Source organism: Pecten maximus, chromosome 1 (assembly GCF_902652985.1).
Source record: "Pecten maximus chromosome 1, xPecMax1.1, whole genome shotgun sequence".
Lineage (NCBI taxonomy): Eukaryota > Metazoa > Mollusca > Bivalvia > Pectinida > Pectinidae > Pecten > Pecten maximus.
Window position 1 is genome coordinate 2,240,166 of NC_047015.1, and position 20,071 is coordinate 2,260,236.

At 39.6% G+C, this 20,071-nt stretch overlaps 1 protein-coding gene across 2 annotated transcripts in view; it reads right to left on the minus strand.

The window, feature by feature from the left end:
* Window positions 1-2,046: 2,046 nt before the first annotated feature.
* LOC117322144 overlaps window positions 2,047-20,071 on the minus strand; it is a 107,163-nt gene continuing 89,138 nt past the window's right edge. For both annotated transcript variants that reach the window (XM_033876920.1, XM_033876912.1), the window contains exons 14-20: window positions 13,452-13,592; window positions 9,339-9,625; window positions 6,750-6,935; window positions 5,007-5,187; window positions 4,199-4,399; window positions 2,784-2,948; window positions 2,047-2,274 (exon numbers count right to left, since the gene is read on the minus strand). In XM_033876920.1, coding sequence (XP_033732811.1) covers window positions 2,066-2,274; window positions 2,784-2,948; window positions 4,199-4,399; window positions 5,007-5,187; window positions 6,750-6,935; window positions 9,339-9,625; window positions 13,452-13,592 — 1,370 coding nt within the window. In that variant the 3' untranslated portion in view covers window positions 2,047-2,065. The remainder of the gene's footprint in view (window positions 2,275-2,783; window positions 2,949-4,198; window positions 4,400-5,006; window positions 5,188-6,749; window positions 6,936-9,338; window positions 9,626-13,451; window positions 13,593-20,071) is intronic.

The following is a 20,071-nucleotide window of genomic DNA, read 5'->3' on the forward strand; positions in this document are numbered from 1 at the left end:
ACCTGTTATAAGTGTGACCTCCATGACCTACTGTAGGGGGTACCTGTTACAAGTTTGACCTCCATGACCTACTGTAGGGGGTACCTGTTACAAGTGTGACCTCCATGACCTACTGTAGGGGGTAACTGGCTCATCCAATGTAATATTAACCAAACAAATCTCAAACTAAATAATGTAAATTACAATGTAAATACAGTTTATATGTCCTTCATCCAAGTTTTATTTATTTATTTTATTTTATTTTATTTGTTTTTTTTTTTGAAGGGCAAATATTACTTAAATTTTTAAAATAACTTCTGAAAACAGTGCAAAAATGTGGGGTTCCACTAATCAGAAGACATTAGCTTGATGGTGTATAAGGACATGATAAAGGACATGAAAAGGTCTCCATCTGATAACCTTGATGTTGTAGTCCCTTGAAATCAGCAGTGATAATCATATATAAACAAATGAGCTGTGTTTCTTCCACACTCGTACAAACACAGGTATCAGAAACACCAGATATTTCCTACATTTCCTAGCGCCTCTGAATTGGTCTTTAGACCCCCACGCTAAGGTTTCATTTGTAAGGTTAACAGACCCTACAATCCGTGCCATTTCAAGAGGTATGCCAGAATAGGTAGTCTCTCCATGCAATCTACTTATATAGCAAGATATTCATGTAACTACAACAGAACGGGCTTTCACCTTTGGTGCATTTCCGTTTCACTTTCATTCCAACTGGTCACCTTTGTCACTCTATTCTCTATAGGCTATATAGTGGAGCTCCAACAGCTTTTCTCTCACAAGATTTAGACAAAATGTATGACAATTGCTGAGGAATTCCTGGGAATCCCTAATATTAGAGAACTCCTGGAAATCCCCAAGAGGGAAAACAACAGGGAATCTCCAACACCAGTGAATCCCCAAGTTGGAGAACACCCCAGAATCCTCAAGTCAGAGAGCACCCTAGAATCCTCAAGTCAGAGAACACCAGGAAATCCCCAAGTTGGAGAATATCAAGGAATCCCCAAGTTGGAGAACACCAAGGAATCCCCGAGTTGGAGAACACCAAGGAATCCCCGAGTTGGAGAATACCAGGAAATCCCCATGTTGGAGAATATCAAGGAATCCCCAAGTTGGAGAATACCAAGGAATCCCCAGGTTGGAGAATATCAAGGAATCCCCAAGTTGGAGAATACCAAGGAATCCCCAAGTTGGAGAATATCAAGGAATCCCCAAGTTGGAGAGTACCAGGAAATCCTTAAGTTGACTAGTGTTAGTTATTCTGACTAGCATCACATATGGGAAGGAAGGAAGCTCCGTGTTATAAAATCCTTGATCATGTTGGTAACAACCATTTGATGATATTATTACCATATAATGATGCTTCCCTGGCTATTAATTTAGAATTTTATAAACGCAGTATATATCAAATGATAAAATGTATATCATTTTATACAAAGCATTGCTTGATCAATGGAATCTTGGTTGTTATCTGGTTATCAATTATAAACTTAGAATTCACTTGATCTTACCTGGATAAAACTAGTATATAACACTGGATCTTACCTGGATAAAACGAGTATATAACACTGGATCTTACCTGGATAAAACTAGTATATAACACTAGATCTTACCTAGATAAAACTAGTATATAACACTGGATCTTACCTGGATAAAACTAGTATATATCACTTGATCTTACCTAGATAAACTAGTATATATCACTGGATCTTACCTAGATAAACTAGTATATAACACTGGATCTTACCTGGATAAAACTAGTATATAACACTAGATCTTACCTAGATAAACTAGTATATAACACTGGATCTTACCTGGATAAACTAGTATATAACACTGGATCTTACCTGGATAAAACTAGTATGTCACACTGGATATTACCTGGATAAAACTAGTATATAACTCTGGATCTTGTTCTCAGAGAACTAGATGTATTATTTTGTATCCAACAGAAAGAATTTTGTTCCCCAGTATTAAACACCTGGTAGTAAATTTATATTTACCAGTAAGTTTGTAATAATTGTATAGAAAAATAGTGGTGGATTCATGAGAGAGATGTTCAGCCAAGGTGAGACACAGAGAAAAGTACAGAATCTGGGCTGTCCAAGTCTGCAAATTTACAGTGCACATGCATGTCACGTCCATTCACAATGACCAGGGATGACTCCGAGGGTGTGGCAAGGTATTCGCTGAACACATTTCCATGTACTATGGAGCGTGTCGTCTGGGACCATGGCCATACTTGGACAGTTCTGGGGTCTTCAGCATCTGCAACACAACAGGAATTCAGGTAATAGTAAAGATGTTACTGATAGCAAGCTTTTATCTCAAAAGAATTATATCATAACATCCATCAGCATAATCCAGGCATTCAACAATTATACAATTCTAAAGTTACCTTACCATAATCCAGGCATTCAACAATTATACAATTCTAAAGTTATCTTACCATAATCCAGGCATTCAACAATTATACTGTTCTAAGGTTATCTTACCTACCATAATTCAGACATTTAACAATTTACAATTCTAAAGCTACCTTACCAACCATAGTCCAGACAATCTACAATTCAATAATTCTAAAATTATCTGACAGACCACAGTCCAGACATTCTACAATTAAATAGTTGAAAAGTTATCGGAAAGAGCATATTAAAGACATGCTATGATTAAATTGTTAAAGTTATCTAACCAACCATAGTCCACACATTCTTAAGTTACCTGACAGACCATATAGCCAAGATACTCCATTAAAAGTCCATTACTAAGTTTAATACCTTTGATAGTTGTAACTTGTCCATCGATCAGATTAACATGGAAGACCTGGGCGTGTTCCTGTGAGGTCAGATAAAGGTCATATCCCGTGTTGACCTGGGATGGGAAGAATGTCACGTCACTGATGGAGGAAGCCACGCTCACCTCAATACCCTTCTTGATCTGACCTGTAGGAGAGAAGACGTACATCAAATTTACGTTTCCATAAGAATCAAGTGTCATACAAAAATACAATGATTGAGGCATTACAGGTTAAGAGAAAGAATATGTACATAAAAAATAACAAGAACTCTCATCAACAACCCAAAACGAGAACTCTCATCAATGACCATAAAACAAGAACTCTCATCACAAAACCAAAACAAGAACTCTCATCAATGAACCAAAACAATAACTCTCATCAATGAACCAAAACAAGAACTCTCATCAATGACCATAAAACAAGAACTCTCATCAACGACCATAAAACAAGAACTCTCATCACAAAACCAAAACAAGAACTCTCATCAATGAACCAAAACAATAACTCTCATCAATGAACCAAAACAAGAACTCTCATCAATGACCATAAAACAAGAACTCTCATCAACGGCCCAAAACAAGAACTCTCATCAATGAACCGAAACAAGAACTCTCATCAAAGAACCAAAACAAGAACTCTAATCAATGACCATAAAACAAGAATTCTCATCAAAGAACCAAAACAAGAACCCTCATCAATGACCATAAAACAAGAACTCTCATCAAAGACCCAAAACAAGAACTCTCATCAACGACCATAAAACAAGAACTCTCATCAAAGACCCAAAACAAGAACGCTCATCAACGACCATAAAACAAGAACTCTCATCAAAGACCCAAAACAAGAACTCTCATCAAAGACCCAAAACAAGAACGCTCATCAATGAAACAAAACAAGAATTCTCATCAACGACCCAAAACAAGAACTCTCATCAACGACCCAAAACAAGAACTCTCATCAAAGAACCAAAACAAGAACTCTCATCAACGACCCAAAACAAGAACTCTCATCAACGACCCAAAACAAGAACTCTCATCAACGACCCAAAACAAGAACTCTCATCAATGACCATAAAACAAGAACTCTCATCAACGACCCAAAACAAGAACTCTCATCAAAGAACCAAAACAAGAACTCTCATCAACGACCCAAAACAAGAACTCTCATCAATGACCATAAAACAAGAACTCTCATCAACGACCCAAAACAAGAACTCTCATCACCAAACCAAAACAAGAACTCTCATCGAAGAACCAAAACAAGAACTCTCATCAAACAACCAAAATCCTAATATGTTACAACAGTGTTTAAAGGAGTCTATTTGAATATTCATACAATAACAATTAAAAGCAATTCCTCATTCCTACACAACTATGTGGCTACAGTGTTGCATACCATCTTCCTGAATGGTGGCCACCCTGACCTTGCCAGTGACCTCGTCCACGGTAATGATGGTGCGTGAGTCCGGAGACACGTATGGAGTACCATACATAGTGATATTGGCTAAAGGAACATCAGTCACGTAGTCCATCAGGATCTGGAGAGTCCTCGTGTCGTCCATCATCTTCTTAATGCACTTCACCACAACATGGCCACCTGGGGATCACAAAGTTATAATGGCATCAAGGTTCCTTAATCACAGCTATACTGGCATCAAGTTTCCTTAATCACAGTTATACCGGCATCAAGGTTCCTTAATCACACAGTTATACTGGTATCAAGGTTCCTTAATCACAGTTATACCGGCATCAAGGTTCCTTAATCACAGTTATACTGGCATCAAGGTTCCTTAATCACAGTTATACTGGCATCAAGGTTCCTTAATCACAAAGTTATACTGGCATCAAGGTTCCTTAATCACAGTTATACTGGCATCAAGGTTCCTTAATCACAGTTATACTGGCATCAAGGTTCCTTAATCACAGTTATACTGGCATTCCTTAATCACAGTTATATCGGCATCAAGGTTCCTTAATCACAGTTATATCGGCATCAAGGTTCCTTAATCACAGTTATACTGACATCAAGGTTCCTTAATCAAGGTTCCTTAATCCAAAAATTCTTAAGCATTACACATTTTTTTTTTTTTATTCCAACTATTCTTTGGGTGATTTTAATATTTTTGTGGAAAAAAAAAGATACAAACATTTATCATTACGATATCGCTCACAGACCTTTACTAAAGTGTTAATTAATTTCTTACCAATTGGGATGAACGCAACTTTCTGGGGGACACAATCAAAATTACTGAGGTCGACGGCCTTGGTGTAGCGCATGGTGTCAAGGTCAAGTTTAAACAGGCCACGCTGTTCATTGTGAATTACATAACCATAGTGGAAGGCATGTCCAAGGTCATTCTGGGGCGGCAGGAACATGTCTTGTACCTGTAGAATATACATGTAAATTAAGGTAAACCACATTATATATACTGAAAGTAGAGGGAGGGTATAGGGGGGACAGTGAAGCTCAGGAATATACCTTCAGAAATAATTTCTTACTTGAAATTTGGAGTCAAAGAATAATTATATAACTATATACATGAACCATCCTATAAACCTCCTTACAGACACTTCAGGAAGACACTTATCCTAATAGCTCTGGATGGAATGCACCAGGCCTTACCTATGTTATACAGTGAGGTAGTCACCAACTACTACAAGGAGTCCCTGCCTAAACATAACACTAGCTATTAACAGCTTGATAAACCCAACAAACTATAATCCAGTGACCTTGATCTTTTGTCAGTTGACTTATCCTTTAATTCAGACAAATTTGCTTCATAACGTCAGAACAAAAAATTCATCACTAAAAAGGTATAAAAATTTGCCGATATTGAGTCAATGACCTAATGTCCTTGACAGTAAATAAAATGATTTCTTGTTAAATTCCGACTGATTGGTTCATAAGTGAAGTAAAAAAAGTTGGACTTTGACTTTTGATGCACCGACCGTTAGTCAGTTACTCCTTGTTAAAATCCAAGCAACACAGCTTTAGTGTCATAAATTGTTCATAAGTGAAAAGATGCAAATTTTGACTTTGACATTGATTTCTGACCTTGACCTTTGGTCATAAGACTCCTTGTTTAATTGTAACAAACATTACTACAAAGTGTCATAACAAAATCAGTAAAAAGATATGACTTTGAACTTTGGTCAGTAGATATTCCTTGCTTAATTCTTATAATTCTTCGATCATCATGTTATAACAAAAGGTTTATCAGTGAAAAGATGCAAAATATAACCTTGACCTCTAACCTATATAGTAGTTATAATTACATGGACATGGATGTCTGCAATAGTCCAGAATATTTGACACGAGGTACTGGTAATCGACCACTGTTCTATTGCACGAGGCCGAATTATCTATATAATCAGTATATATATATATAGTAAATGTAATTAGTATATAGTAAGTGTAATTAGTATTGAGTGTCATTTGTATATATAGTAAGTAAATTTGCCATATGATAAGTATTTAGTATACATGTATATAATTAGCCTTTAGAGAGAAATATTCTTTTAGTGTAAGTAGTGTAAAACAATTAGTGTAATTAGCTTAACTTTAATAAGTATATGGTAAGTGTCATTAGTAAAAGTGAAATTAATTAGTGTAATTAGCTTATAACATTAATAAGTATATGGTAAGTGTCATTAGTAAAAGTGAAATTAATTAGTCCAATCATAATTCCTGGCAATGCTTCAAGTGTGAAAAGTGCTAAAATATGTACATTTTACAGAATTGCATATGACATATATTTTCTAATAAATGGAAACATTCCAGATGGTGCTAGTATGTAGGACATTTAACAGATTACACTTCACCTGTGAACATTCCTGGTATTCTATGCAAAACTTAGTTTGATTCTACACAGAACTTATAATATTTTGTTGTTGATTCACAGTCAGGATGTTCAATTTACTTTCAATCGCAATTTGATAGGACTTACCAGATCAAATCGGTAGCCGATTGGCTGAGTGTGTACCATGTGATGCCTGCTGTCCTTGCTAGCGTCACGGATTACCACAATTGTCTTGGAGCCTGTGTTTCTGTCCGAGTTCCAACAAAGCACCCACACTTCATCTAGATGTTCAACGTAGTGCAGCTTCACAGGGAACTTGTCTGTCTTTACAAACTACACAAACACAAAATCAAAGTACTGAAAGTCCTAGAATGCAAAGACCTTGCAGAAAAGACTACTAGCCTTTCAATTTCAAACAACTGTTTGTAAAAGGTAGAAAAGTGTGAAGTATTTTTATAGATAATTCTGTTTATTTGTCAAGTTTTACTGTGGTATTAAGCTCCATTTCCGAACACAAAAACTGAAATCAAAAGGAGAATTAATATTTCTTTACTCCAGGCTAAACAATCTCGTACTAACTCTTCAGTTGCAAAATGTTGAAATGTTGCAACAGATATTTCATCCTGGAATCAAGAAACTGTTTAAAGAAACATTTCTGGTGCTTTTTCTAATAAACATATGGCTGTGCATGTGATCTTCAAAAGGAGTCGAGGTTAAATTTATTCGAACAAACTGGAGAACCCTCATCTCAGCAAGTTGTTGTAAGGAAATAAACGTTTTATGGAAATATAACTAGAATCGTGTGATCAAATGCTGCTGAAAAACTACATGCCTTGGTACTTTTAAAGCAAATTTAAGGCACGAAGATATCTGGGTGAAATCAAACACGAATATAAACAATGAACAAAAAAACCTTTAAAACTAGAATACTGACAGGTCGGTAAGGCCCCATATTGAGGCAAATTTTCTCCAATAATTGTAAAAAATTACATCTACCCATATAGCTGAAGTTGATGTGTGAAAAATAATTGCAGGAAAGTAAATAATCATTTCACATTTACTATAATGTGACTTTTATTTCCTTCCACCTCCATATCTGCTGGGCTAACAGAAATGTGAATACTGGTGAAATCTTCGTTTGTTTTTAGTTGCTTTATTTGAAAATCTCCCCCATAAAGAGCCGGGTTTTAAACAGAGATTAACTTTGTCTATGAACTTTGGACCCTAATGACCTTGACCTTTAATACGGTGAGGGGCTGCAATAACTCATATCAGTTAAGAAAAATCTCCAGTGAAGATCCCAGGTGAGTGGTTTGATGCTCCATACCAGTGGTGATTTGTGTTTCGCGGAAATCTAAGAAACAGACACTTCAGAAAGACACCTAGTTGCTCTGGATGGCATGTGACATGCCTTCTCTATGTTGTACAGTGAGAAAGACCCAACAAACAAACTATAATCCATTGACCTTGATCTATCCTCAGTTGACTTATCCTTCAATTCAGACCAATTTGGCTTCATAATATCATAATGAAATGTTCATCAATGAAAAGATGCAAAACTTTAATTTGACCTTGCAATCTGACCCGATGATCTTGACCTTTGGTCAGTATTCTTCTTGTTTAATTCTGACAAACATTACTTCAAATTGTCAAAAAAAATATCATAAGTGAAAAGCTTCAAAAAGTTTGACCTTGATAATGACCTCTGACCCAAGGATCCTTGACCTTTGGTCAGTAGACTGCTTGTTTAATTTTGACAAACATTATTTCAAAGTGTCATAACAAAATGTTCATCTGTGAAAAGCTTTGAAATATTGACTTTTTCCCTTGCCCTCTGACCCTCTGACCTTGAACTTTGGTCAGTAGATTTAGTCAGTAGACTTAACATCTTAACCACGTTTCATGTGATTTGGTCAATAAATACCAAAGTTATAGCCAGTAGTAAAATTTGTGGACATATGGCCAGCCAGACAGACAAAGTGATTACTATAGAGTGCCCGTATCTTTAATATGGAGCCCTAATTATATGACTTTAAAGTTTTACACCTTCACGCTACATGTAGCAAAGAAACATGCTTCATCAAAATTATACACATACAAGTCCCACACATACAGCTGTTAAGTCAGAGGTCGAGCACATGCAGCTATTAGATCGGAGGTCAAGCACATACAGCTATTAGGTCGGAGGTCAAGAATATACAGCTGTTAGGTTGGAGGTGGAGTACATACTGCTGTAAGGTCAGAGGTGGAGTATATACAGCTGTAAGGTCGGAGGTGGTGTACATACTGCTGTAAGGTCAGAGGTGGAGTATATACAGCTGTTAGGTTGGAGGTGGATCACAAACAGCTGTTAGGTCGGAGGTGGAGCACATACAGCTGTAAGGTCGGAGGTCGAGCACATACAGTTGTTAGGTCGGAGGGGGAGCACATACAGCTATTAGGTTGGAGGTCGAGAACATACAGCTATCAGGTCGAAGGTCGTAAACATACAGCTATAAGGTTGGAGGTTGAGAACATACAGCTATCAGGTCGAAGGTCGTAAACATACAGCTATCAGGTTGGAGGTCGAGAACATACAGCTATAACGTTGGAAGTTGAGAACATATGGTTATCAGGTCAGAGGTCGAGAACATACTCTATTAGGTCAGAGGTCAAGGATATACAGCTACACAGGTGCATGACAAAAACTACCTGTGACCATCACTTATCACCATTGAACACATCCAAAAAATTTACCTGGACAGGGTTCATTGACTTCTGCGAGTCGATGACGACAATTCTGTGTTGGTCGGGCTGGCTGATATAGACATACTTGTCCATAACATTAATGGCCTGACCCCAGGCACAGGGTTTGTTATCCTCACACAGGGATGGGGCCTTGTCCAGCTCCTCAGGGATGTACTGTAGATTACCGAAATTGGCCTTCACACTGCGTTGAGTAAGACAGCCATTTGGATCATATACGCTGTATCCGCCCTTGTGGAAGGTGTACACTGACTGACGAATGGGCATGTTCTTGTAACCTGTAACCAAAACACACAACCATATTGTAGATTTTATAAAAACTTAGATCAGAGAGGCCATTGACAGCATGTTACAGGGATGTGTATCCCCTGACACCATGACAGTATGTTACAGGGATGTGTATCCCCTGACACCGTGACAGTATGTTACAGGGATGTGTATCCCCCGACACCGTGACAGTATGTTACAGGGATGTGTATCCCCTGACACCATGACAGTATGTTACAGGGATGTGTATCCCCCGACACCATGACAGTATGTTACAGGGATGTGTATCCCCCGACACCATGACAGTATGTTACAGGGATGTGTATCCCCTGACACTGTGACAGTATGTTACAGGGATGTGTATCCCCTGACACCATGACAGTATGTTACAGGGATGTGTATCCCCTGACGCCATGACAGTATGTTACAGGGATGTGTATCCCCTGACACCATGACAGTATGTTACAGGGATGTGTATCCCCTGACACCGTGACAGTATGTTACAGGGATGTGTATCCCCCTGACACTGTGACAGTATGTTACAGGGATGTGTATCCTCCGACACCATGACAGTATGTTACAGGGATGTGTATCCCCTGACACCGTGACAGTATGTTACAGGGATGTGTATCCCCTGACACTGTGACAGTATGTTACAGGGATGTGTATCCCCCTGACACTGTGACAGTATGTTACAGGGATGTGTATCCCCCGACACCGTGACAGTATGTTACAGGGATGTGTATCCCCTGACACCGTGACAGTATGTTACAGGGATGTGTATCCCCTGACACCGTGACAGTATGTTACAGGGATGTGTATCCCCTGACACCGTGACAGTATGTTACAGGGATGTGTATCCCCTGACACCGTGACAGTATGTTACAGGGATGTGTATCCCCTGACACCGTGACAGTATGTTACAGGGATGTGTATCCCCTGACACCGTGACAGTATGTTACAGGGATGTGTATCCCCTGACACTGTGACAGTATGTTACAGGGATGTGTATCCCCTGACCCCATGACAGTATGTTACAGGGATGTGTATCCCCTGACACCGTGACAGTATGTTACAGGGATGTGTATCCCCTGACACCGTGACAGTATGTTACAGGGATGTGTATCCCCTGACACTGTGACAGTATGTTACAGGGATATGTATCCCCTGACCCCATGACAGTATGTTACAGGGATGTGTATCCCCTGACACCGTGACAGTATGTTACAGGGATGTGTATCACCTGACACCGTGACAGTATGTTACAGGGATGTGTATCCCCTGACGCCATGACAGTATGTTACAGGGATGTGTATCCCCTGACACCGTGACAGTATGTTACAGGGATGTGTATCCCCTGACACCGTGACACCATGTTACAGGGATGTGTATCCCCTGACACCGTGACAGTATGTTACAGGGATGTGTATCCCCTGACACCATGACAGTATGTTACAGGGATGTGTATCCCCCGACACCATGGCTGTATGTTACAGGGATGTGTATCCCCTGACACCATGACAGTATGTTACAGTGATGTGTATCCCCTGACACCGTGACAGTATGTTACAGGGATGTGTATCACCTGACACCGTGACAGTATGTTACAGGGATGTGTATCCCCTGACACCGTGACAGTATGTTACAGGGATGTGTATCCCCTGACACCATGACAGTATGTTACAGGGATGTGTATCCCCTGACGCCATGACAGTATGTTACAGGGATGTGTATCCCCGACACTGTGACAGTATGTTACAGGGATGTGTATCCCCTGACACCATGACAGTATGTTACAGGGATGTGTATCCCCTGACACTGTGACAGTATGTTACAGGGATGTGTATCCCCGACACTGTGACAGAATGTTACAGGGATGTGTATCCCCCCGACACCATGACAGTATGTTACAGTGATGTGTATCCCCTGACACCGTGACAGTATGTTACAGGGATGTGTATCCCCTGACACCATGACAGTATGTTACTGGGATGTGTATCCCCTGACACTGTGACAGTATGTTACAGTGATGTGTATCCCCTGACACTGTGACAGTATGTTACAGGGATGTGTATCCCCCGACACCATGACAGTATGTTACAGGAATGTGTATCCCCTGACGCCATGGCTGTATGCTTTGTTGATAGTAATTAGGTAGTGAATGTGCTATTAATGGTAAAGTTATATGCCTGCCTTGAGCCAGTTAATCAGGACACAATCACACAGCTTTGCTGATCAATGAAACAAATTAGGTTTTTATTACTAGCAGGACGAGTCTTACTGCGAGTTTTAAGCATTATTATTAATTCTAGTAAATCGAAGCAAGAAATAGAATCCAAAGAAGATATAAATCACAAAATCCTTTCCTTTTATTAGGAAGTGAAAAATCTCCGGATATCAGCTATTTGTCCCATTTAAGTCGCAATCATTGAATGAGCCTGTACAAATTCTGTGTCAAATCTGTGGTATAAAATCCTAATTCCTTAGAGGAGGATAAGTCAACAAGAGAAATCTTTCATTTCCTGCACTCTACAGCGAGCAACTCAGGATAAAAGGCTCTGTGTTTTACTGTCCCTTCATCAGCACGCATATCTAACAGGGCGGAATCTTAATCTGTGGCAGTTAAATACATAGTCAGCCTTATACATCATCAGCTGCAAATTAAATCTGTGTAAGGATATCATTAATGGTGGATGCTATTCTGTCTGATTCATGATACCCTAGACCAGTCTATACATCACTTTATCATCTTAATGCCACTCTGATCACTAACCTGCCGTATCTTTACCATCTTAATGCCACTCTGATCTCTAACCTGCCATATGTTTACCATCTTAATGCCACTCTGATCACTAACCTGCCATATGTTTACCATCTTAATGCCACTCTGATCACTAACCTGCCGTATCTTTACCATCTTAATGCCACTCTGATCACTAACCTGCCATATATTTAACTCCTCACCAAAATACAATTTTAGTTTCTCACTGAACAATATTGAGAATATGAAATGCAAAATTGCATTAAACAAGAGGCCAAGCGGGCCTAAATGGTCATCTGACTACCTTGAGTACATCATACTACTATAGCAAGTAAATAAAAGGTCGAGATTAGAAAGATGCAGTAATTCTATTGGTGAAATGAAGGAAGGTTTGATGAGTAATGGTGTGGACTAACATGAAATAAGCGTCTAAATGTAAAGGAAAACAATGAATTGTACAAAAATGAATATTTTCCATCTGTCTCACACCTGACTTACTACGCATTCTATTTTTACTTGGAACATATGTATTTGGTTTAGACCTTACTTTTTATTCCTGTATAAATGCAGTACCTATTCCATATGTTAATTCCTTAAGAAAACCACACATATCCCAGACACCACTTGTTTTAGGGACCCCTAAGACCTTGAATGTAGGTCAAGGTCATCGATTTGAACAAACTTGGTAGGCCTTCAACTCTGCTTGCTACGGACTAAATATCAGTTCACTAGACGTCATGGTTATTGAGAAGAGGTCGTTTAAAGATTTGAGCCTATTTGACCCCTGTGACCTTGAATGCGGATCAAGGTCATTCACATGAACAAAATTGGTAGCCTTTCAACTCAGCATGTTACAGGCCCCACATCAATTCCCTGGGCTATATGTTTACCCTACACTTACTGATTACCATGATGCAATAATCCATTCAAACATATTTATTGTGTATCAATTGAAGGAATCAGGCACTAACTACACCGTAAATTGTTTGAAGGCTCTGCTTGTCATAAAAAGGGTGCTCTATAAATCTACAGAATGGGTATTAAGGACCGACGAACTCTTTGTTTGTATGACTTACTGAGCATGGTTTCATTAGGTTTATGGATGAAGATGGTGGCAATATCTTCAGCCCTTCCTGCGGTGTTTTCTGCTACACACTTGTAGGCACCCGTGTCCCTCTGGTAGTCTGTATGATAAATTGTCAAGGTCCCATTCTTATCTGTAATGAAAACCAATCATACTGTAAGAGAAGATTCTGTTGTTAACCAATCCTATTGTAAGAGAAGATTCTATTGTTAACCAATCCTACTGTAAGAGAAGATTCTATTGTTAACCAATACTACTGTAAGAGAATATTCTGTTGTTAACCAATCCTACTGTAAGAGAAGATTCTATTGTTAACCAATACTACTGTAAGAGAAGATTCTGTTGTTAACCAATCCTACTGTAAGAGAAGATTCTGTTGTTAACCAATCCTACAGTAAGAGAAGATTCTGTTGTTAACCAATCCTACTGTAAGAGAAGATTCTGTTGTTAACCAATCCTACTGTAAGAGAAGATTCTGTTGTTAACCAATCCTACTGTAAGAGAAGATTCTGTTGTTAACCAATCCTACTGTAAGAGAAGATTATATTGTTAACCAATCCTACTGTAAGAGAAGATTCTGTTGTTAACCAATCCTACTGTAAGAGAAGATTCTGTTGTTAACCAATCCTATTGTAAGAGAAGATTCTGTTGTTAACCAATCCTACTGTAAGAGAAGATTCTGTTGTTAACCAATCCTATTGTAAGAGAAGATTCTGTTGTTAACCAATCCTACTGTAAGAGAAGATTCTGTTGTTAACCAATCCTACTGTAAGAGAAGATTCTATTGTTAACCAATACTACTGTAAGAGAAGATTCTGTTGTTAACCAATCCTACTGTAAGAGAAGATTCTATTGTTAACCAATACTACTGTAAGAGAAGATTCTGTTGTTAACCAATCCTACTGTAAGAGAAGATTCTGTTGTTAACCAATCCTACAGTAAGAGAAGATTCTGTTGTTAACCAATCCTACTGTAAGAGAAGATTCTGTTGTTAACCAATCCTACTGTAAGAGAAGATTCTGTTGTTAACCAATCCTACTGTAAGAGAAGATTCTGTTGTTAACCAATCCTACTGTAAGAGAAGATTATATTGTTAACCAATCCTACTGTAAGAGAAGATTCTGTTGTTAACCAATCCTACTGTAAGAGAAGATTCTGTTGTTAACCAATCCTATTGTAAGAGAAGATTCTGTTGTTAACCAATCCTACTGTAAGAGAAGATTCTGTTGTTAACCAATCCTATTGTAAGAGAAGATTCTGTTGTTAACCAATCCTACTGTAAGAGAAGATTCTGTTGTTAACCAATCCTACTGTAAGAGAAGTTTCTGTTGTTAACCAATCCTACTGTAAGAGAAGATTCTGTTGTTAACCAATCCTATTGTAAGAGAAGATTCTGTTGTTAACCAATCCTACTGTAAGAGAAGATTCTATAGTTAACCAATCCTACTGTAAGAGAAGATTCTGTTGTTAACCAATCCTACTGTAAGAGAAGATTCTGTTGTTAACCAATCCTATTGTAAGAGAAGATTCTGTTGTTAACCAATCCTACTGTAAGAGAAGATTATATTGTTAACCAATCCTACTGTAAGAGAATATTCTGTTGTTAACCAATCCTACTGTAAGAGAAGATTTTATTGTTAACCAATCCTACTGTAAGAGAAGATTATACTGTTAACCAATCCTATTGTAAGAGAAGATTCTGTTGTTAACCAATCCTACTGTAAGAGAAGATTCTGTTGTTAACCAATCCTACTGTAAGAGAAGATTCTGTTGTTAACCAATCCTACACTAACAGAAGATTCTGCTGTTAACCAATCCTACTGTAAGAGAAGATTCTGTTGTTAACCAATCCTACTGTAAGAGAAGATTCTGTTGTTAACCAATCCTACTGTAAGAGAAGATTCTGTTGTTATGTAACCAATCCTACTATAATTAATGTTTTCCGCGTTTCGGAGTATAGCGGAAAATAATTGTCCTATAGTTTCGGTATTCGGATGTTTCCGTGAGTTGTTTGTTATTTTGCGTTAGCCAATGAGGGCTCGACGTGTTGTCCGCACGTGCGGTAGTGCATGTATAGGGGAGTATCAGGCATTCTAGTCGTGGACTCCCAACATTAGCGGTCATCAAAATGGACCCGGCTTCTCTCGACAGCAAAATCCATGAGAGAATTTCTGCCTCCCAACAGGACATGCTCGGGAGACTGGAGGTTTTACTTACGAGCAAGTTGGAATGCTTCCGTAATGAAGTGAATGATTCGCAAAGAAAACTTTCCGAGGAGCAAATATCCAAAATATCGGAAATGAGCTCTAGCGCGTATACCTTCAAGCGCAAAGGCAATGAAGAGCAATTTAAGGTGAATTGTAAAGTTTCAACGAAGCTTCAGGAAGCGCATACGAATCTCGTCGAGCGTATGGATACAGTTGCTGCGGCCGAGAAAATATCCGAAGGTATGGATATCATTAAGCACAGGCAAAAGCTCATTAGATTAGCGGACTCTTCGGAGTCCGGATGGAGTACCGTGTCGGAGTATGAAAACAACGAGCTAGCCGACGATTCCGACGACGACAGGCGCATACAACGAGCTGAGAACAGGGCGCAGAGAAAATTAAAAGCGCAAAGGCAGGCGAGACAGAGGCGTTATTCCCCCTATGGAGCCTCTCGACCACAAGGGACCGGAGAGCGACAGGCGGACAACTCCAAGCAAGCAGCGTTCAGCGCCAGGAGACCGGGATTATGCTATGCGTGCGGAAAGCTGGGACACTGGAGGAGCGAATGCCTACAACAACAACGTAGTGTGGGGAACATGCCAGGGGCTGAAAAGATAAGTATTACTAATATTTTGCCTGAAGGGCGCTTGTCCATATCAAATGTTTTTGTTTCGTGTGAAGCACGTGGTGTTACTACATGTACGTCCGTAGTAAAATCAGCTGTTGGGGTCGCAGGGTTAAAGGTCAGGTCACCTATTGGAATGTTGCGCAATGCGATTGTTGAATGGGAACGCATTGATGCGTGTCCAGTAGTTCTCGATATTATTAAATACGGGTACAAGTTACCGTTTTATCAAATTCCTGAGAGTATTTTCCTCAATAACAACAAGTCAGCTAGGGATAATCCTTCGTTTGTTGGCGAAGAAATACAGAGTTTGTTACAAAAAGGGTGTATATCTGAGGTTAATTATACGCCCAAGATAGTCAATCCATTGACCGTAGCAGGCAATTCAAGCAAGTTGAGATTAGTGTTGGATTGTAGGCACGGTAATCCTTGTCTTCATAAGTTCAAGTTTCGTTTCGAGGATTCCGCTATAGCCATGGAGATGTTCGGGAAGGGGGATTATTTATTTTCTTTAGACTTAAAGTCGGCGTACCATCATATAGAGATTTTTCCCGAGCACAGACAGTACCTAGGTTTTAGCTGGGCATTTGGAGATTCTGTCAGGTTTTATGTGTTTAACGTACTTCCGTTCGGGCTTTCAACAGCCGGTTATGTTTTTTCCAAAGTGACCAGGGAGATGGTCAAGTATTGGAGGTCTTTATGTTTAAGGGTCTTAATGTACTTGGACGACGGTCTCGGTGGACACTGTACGCAGGATCAAGCACTCCGTTCCAGTAATCAGATTAAGTCTGACTTAAGCAGGTTCGGGTTTCTTATAGCAGAGGAGAAATGTAGCTGGTTTCCTAGTTTGGAGACTGTTTGGTTAGGGTTGATTTGGAGGATGGATATAGGGCGGATTTTCATAACGGAAAAAAGGTTAAATAAGTTGGAGGTCAGTTTGCGAGGCATATCGACCGGATCGGACGGACGATTTAATCACGTGTCTGCTAGGCAGTTAGCCGGAGTAGTCGGTCAGATCATTTCCATGTACGTAGGCATAGGTCCAGTGGTGAGGTTAATGACCAGGTATATGCATCTCAATGTCTTAGCTAAGACGTGCTGGGACTCGCACATTCACGTTACTAGCGATGCATTGGACGAGGTTAAGTTTTGGTTAGACAACGTTAGACGTTTAAACGGACGTCGTATTGATCAGATTTTATCTTATGATGTCGCCATTTATAGCGACGCGTCAGCACTGGGCTACGGTGGTTATGTGCTAAACGTGAATGACAGCGAAGTGATCGGATTATGGTCCGAAGCCGAGAGGGCTGAGAGCTCCACATGGAGAGAGCTAGAGGCTGTTCGCCGCATGATGAGGCATTTTGATAGTAGCTCGATAGGGCAACGCCTGGTAGGGCGAAGAGTGTTGTGGTATACAGATAATCAAAACGTGGCGAATATATTGGTGAATGGTAGCAAGAAGTGTCATTTGCAGACACAGGCTGCAGAGATTTTTGGAATTAATTCAAAATTGAACATGGAATTATTTTCAGTCTGGATCCCAAGGGGAGATAATCGGGTTGCCGATTTGTACAGCAAGGCTGGGGATAGTGAGGACTGGGGTATTCATTCATCAGTGTTTGAGTTTTTTGACAAGGCTTGGGGCCCTTATTCAGTCGATAGGTTTGCTAGTGCTTACAACGCAAAATGCGAAATCTTCAATTCTCGATGGTGGTGCCCGGGTACGTCAGGTGTAGACGGTTTGTTGCAGACATGGGGAGGGGTTATCAATTGGTTAGTTCCACCTCCTCGATTAGTGCCTAAAGTTATTAACAAGTTAATTGACGAGAAGGTTAAGGGCACTCTGGTAGTTCCTTACTGGGTTTCTGCTCCGTTTTGGCCGCTTATAGTTGTCGAAGGCGGGACATTTGTCAGTTTTATTAAGGAATACAAAGTATTGCCAAGCAGTGTCGTCGTGAAGAGGAAGGGTAATAACGGGATTTTTGAGAAGGGTATTCGCATGTTGGCATTAAGAATAGAATTTTGAAGACTGAAGTTGGATATTTGCTATATGATACTTTCATTTTTGCAGGCTTAAAGCTACAGGCGAGCGTGCTCCAGTCAGCTAAGGCAGCAGGTCCTGTTACACCGGCGTTATCCGCGTTATCTGAAAGAACTGCCCATTATTTGTTACAAGCAAGGAGCGCCAATACAGTTTCAAAGTATTACTCATATTTCCGGAAGTGGGAGGATTTTATAGCGAAGGAGAATGCTTGTGCTTTGCCCGCTCAGCCCATTCACGTAGCGTTATACGTTACACATCTTTTGGACAAGGGGCGTTCTCACAATGTGGTGACGTCATCTGTGTGTGCTATTAAATGGGCGCATAGCATCAACAATTTTGCGGACCCCACTGAAAACGGATTTGTTAGAAGCTTGGTAGAAGCAGCGAAAAGGCAAGACAGACCTCCACGCGTTAGAAAAGACTGTGTTTCATCGGAATTAATCGTTCAATTATGTCAAAAATATCAGGACAGTCTGGACATTTTAATAGTAAGAGATTTAGCTATGATTGTTCTCAGTTTTGCCGGTTTTTTGAGGTTTGATGAATTGAGCAGATTGAGAGTTTGCGATGTGTCTTTTAAAGATTCGTATATGAGTCTTAGTATTGTCAAAAGCAAAACTGATCAATATAGGAATGGGAGTGAGGTCGTGATTGCGAGAGGCGAGACAGTTGCGTGTCCCTATCGTATGCTTCAAAAGTATATTAGCTTGGTAAATTTGCACGATTCTGACGATTTCTTGTTTAAGCCTTTTTTCCGTAGCGGCAAAGTGTGCAAGCCGGTTTCGAAACACAAATCCTTAAGTTACACGCGTGCAAGAGAATGTGTGTTGCGCAGATTGAAAGAAATAGATGGAAAGCTTAATTTAGGTTTACATTCACTGAGAGCAGGGGGCGCAACTCGAGCAGCCAACAGTGACGTGAATGGTGTTGGAAAAGGCATGGCCGGTGGAAAACCGATGTGGCTAAAGATGGCTATGTAGTCGATTCGTTCGCTCACAGGTTGCAAGTAACTAAAAAACTAGGTCTCTAGGGCATATATATATATGTTTTAGCATTTCGTAGTTTTATATTAATCAAGTCGCCCGTTCTTTTATAGTCTAAAGTCCACTCTGGCTCGCTGTATACTATGTTGGTGTTGTTTATAGATGGAGCGAAGTATATAGAGGACTTAATGTTTTCCGCGTTTCGGAGTATAGCGGAAAATAATTGTCCTATAGTTTCGGTATTCGGATGTTTCCGTGAGTTGTTTGTTATTTTGCGTTAGCCAATGAGGGCTCGACGTGTTGTCCGCACGTGCGGTAGTGCATGTATAGGGGAGTATCAGGCATTCTAGTCGTGGACTCCCAACATTAGCAGTCATCAAAATTTTCGAATTAATTTTATATCAGTTTTAATTAGTTCAGAATACGTTAGCAGTTTTTCCATAGGTATTTTATTTTTTTTTTAGAAATCCAACATCTGAGTCTTAAGCCTTAAGGGTTGGTACACCTCCTGCTTCACCTATTAAGGTTTTCAGGTTGGGTGTCTTGCTTGGCTCATTCCAATTTTTTTGCTAATTCATTTTTACGCGGAGGTCTGAGTGTAATGCAAGCGTTTTAATTGGTCAGATGGAGAGAGTGAAAAGGGAAATAGTTGTATTGATATTTTGTAGTGTTGCATATAATTATGCTAAAACTGTAATAAATGCCGGGTGTTCCGCTGAAGTCCACTCTGGCTCGCTGTATACTATGTTG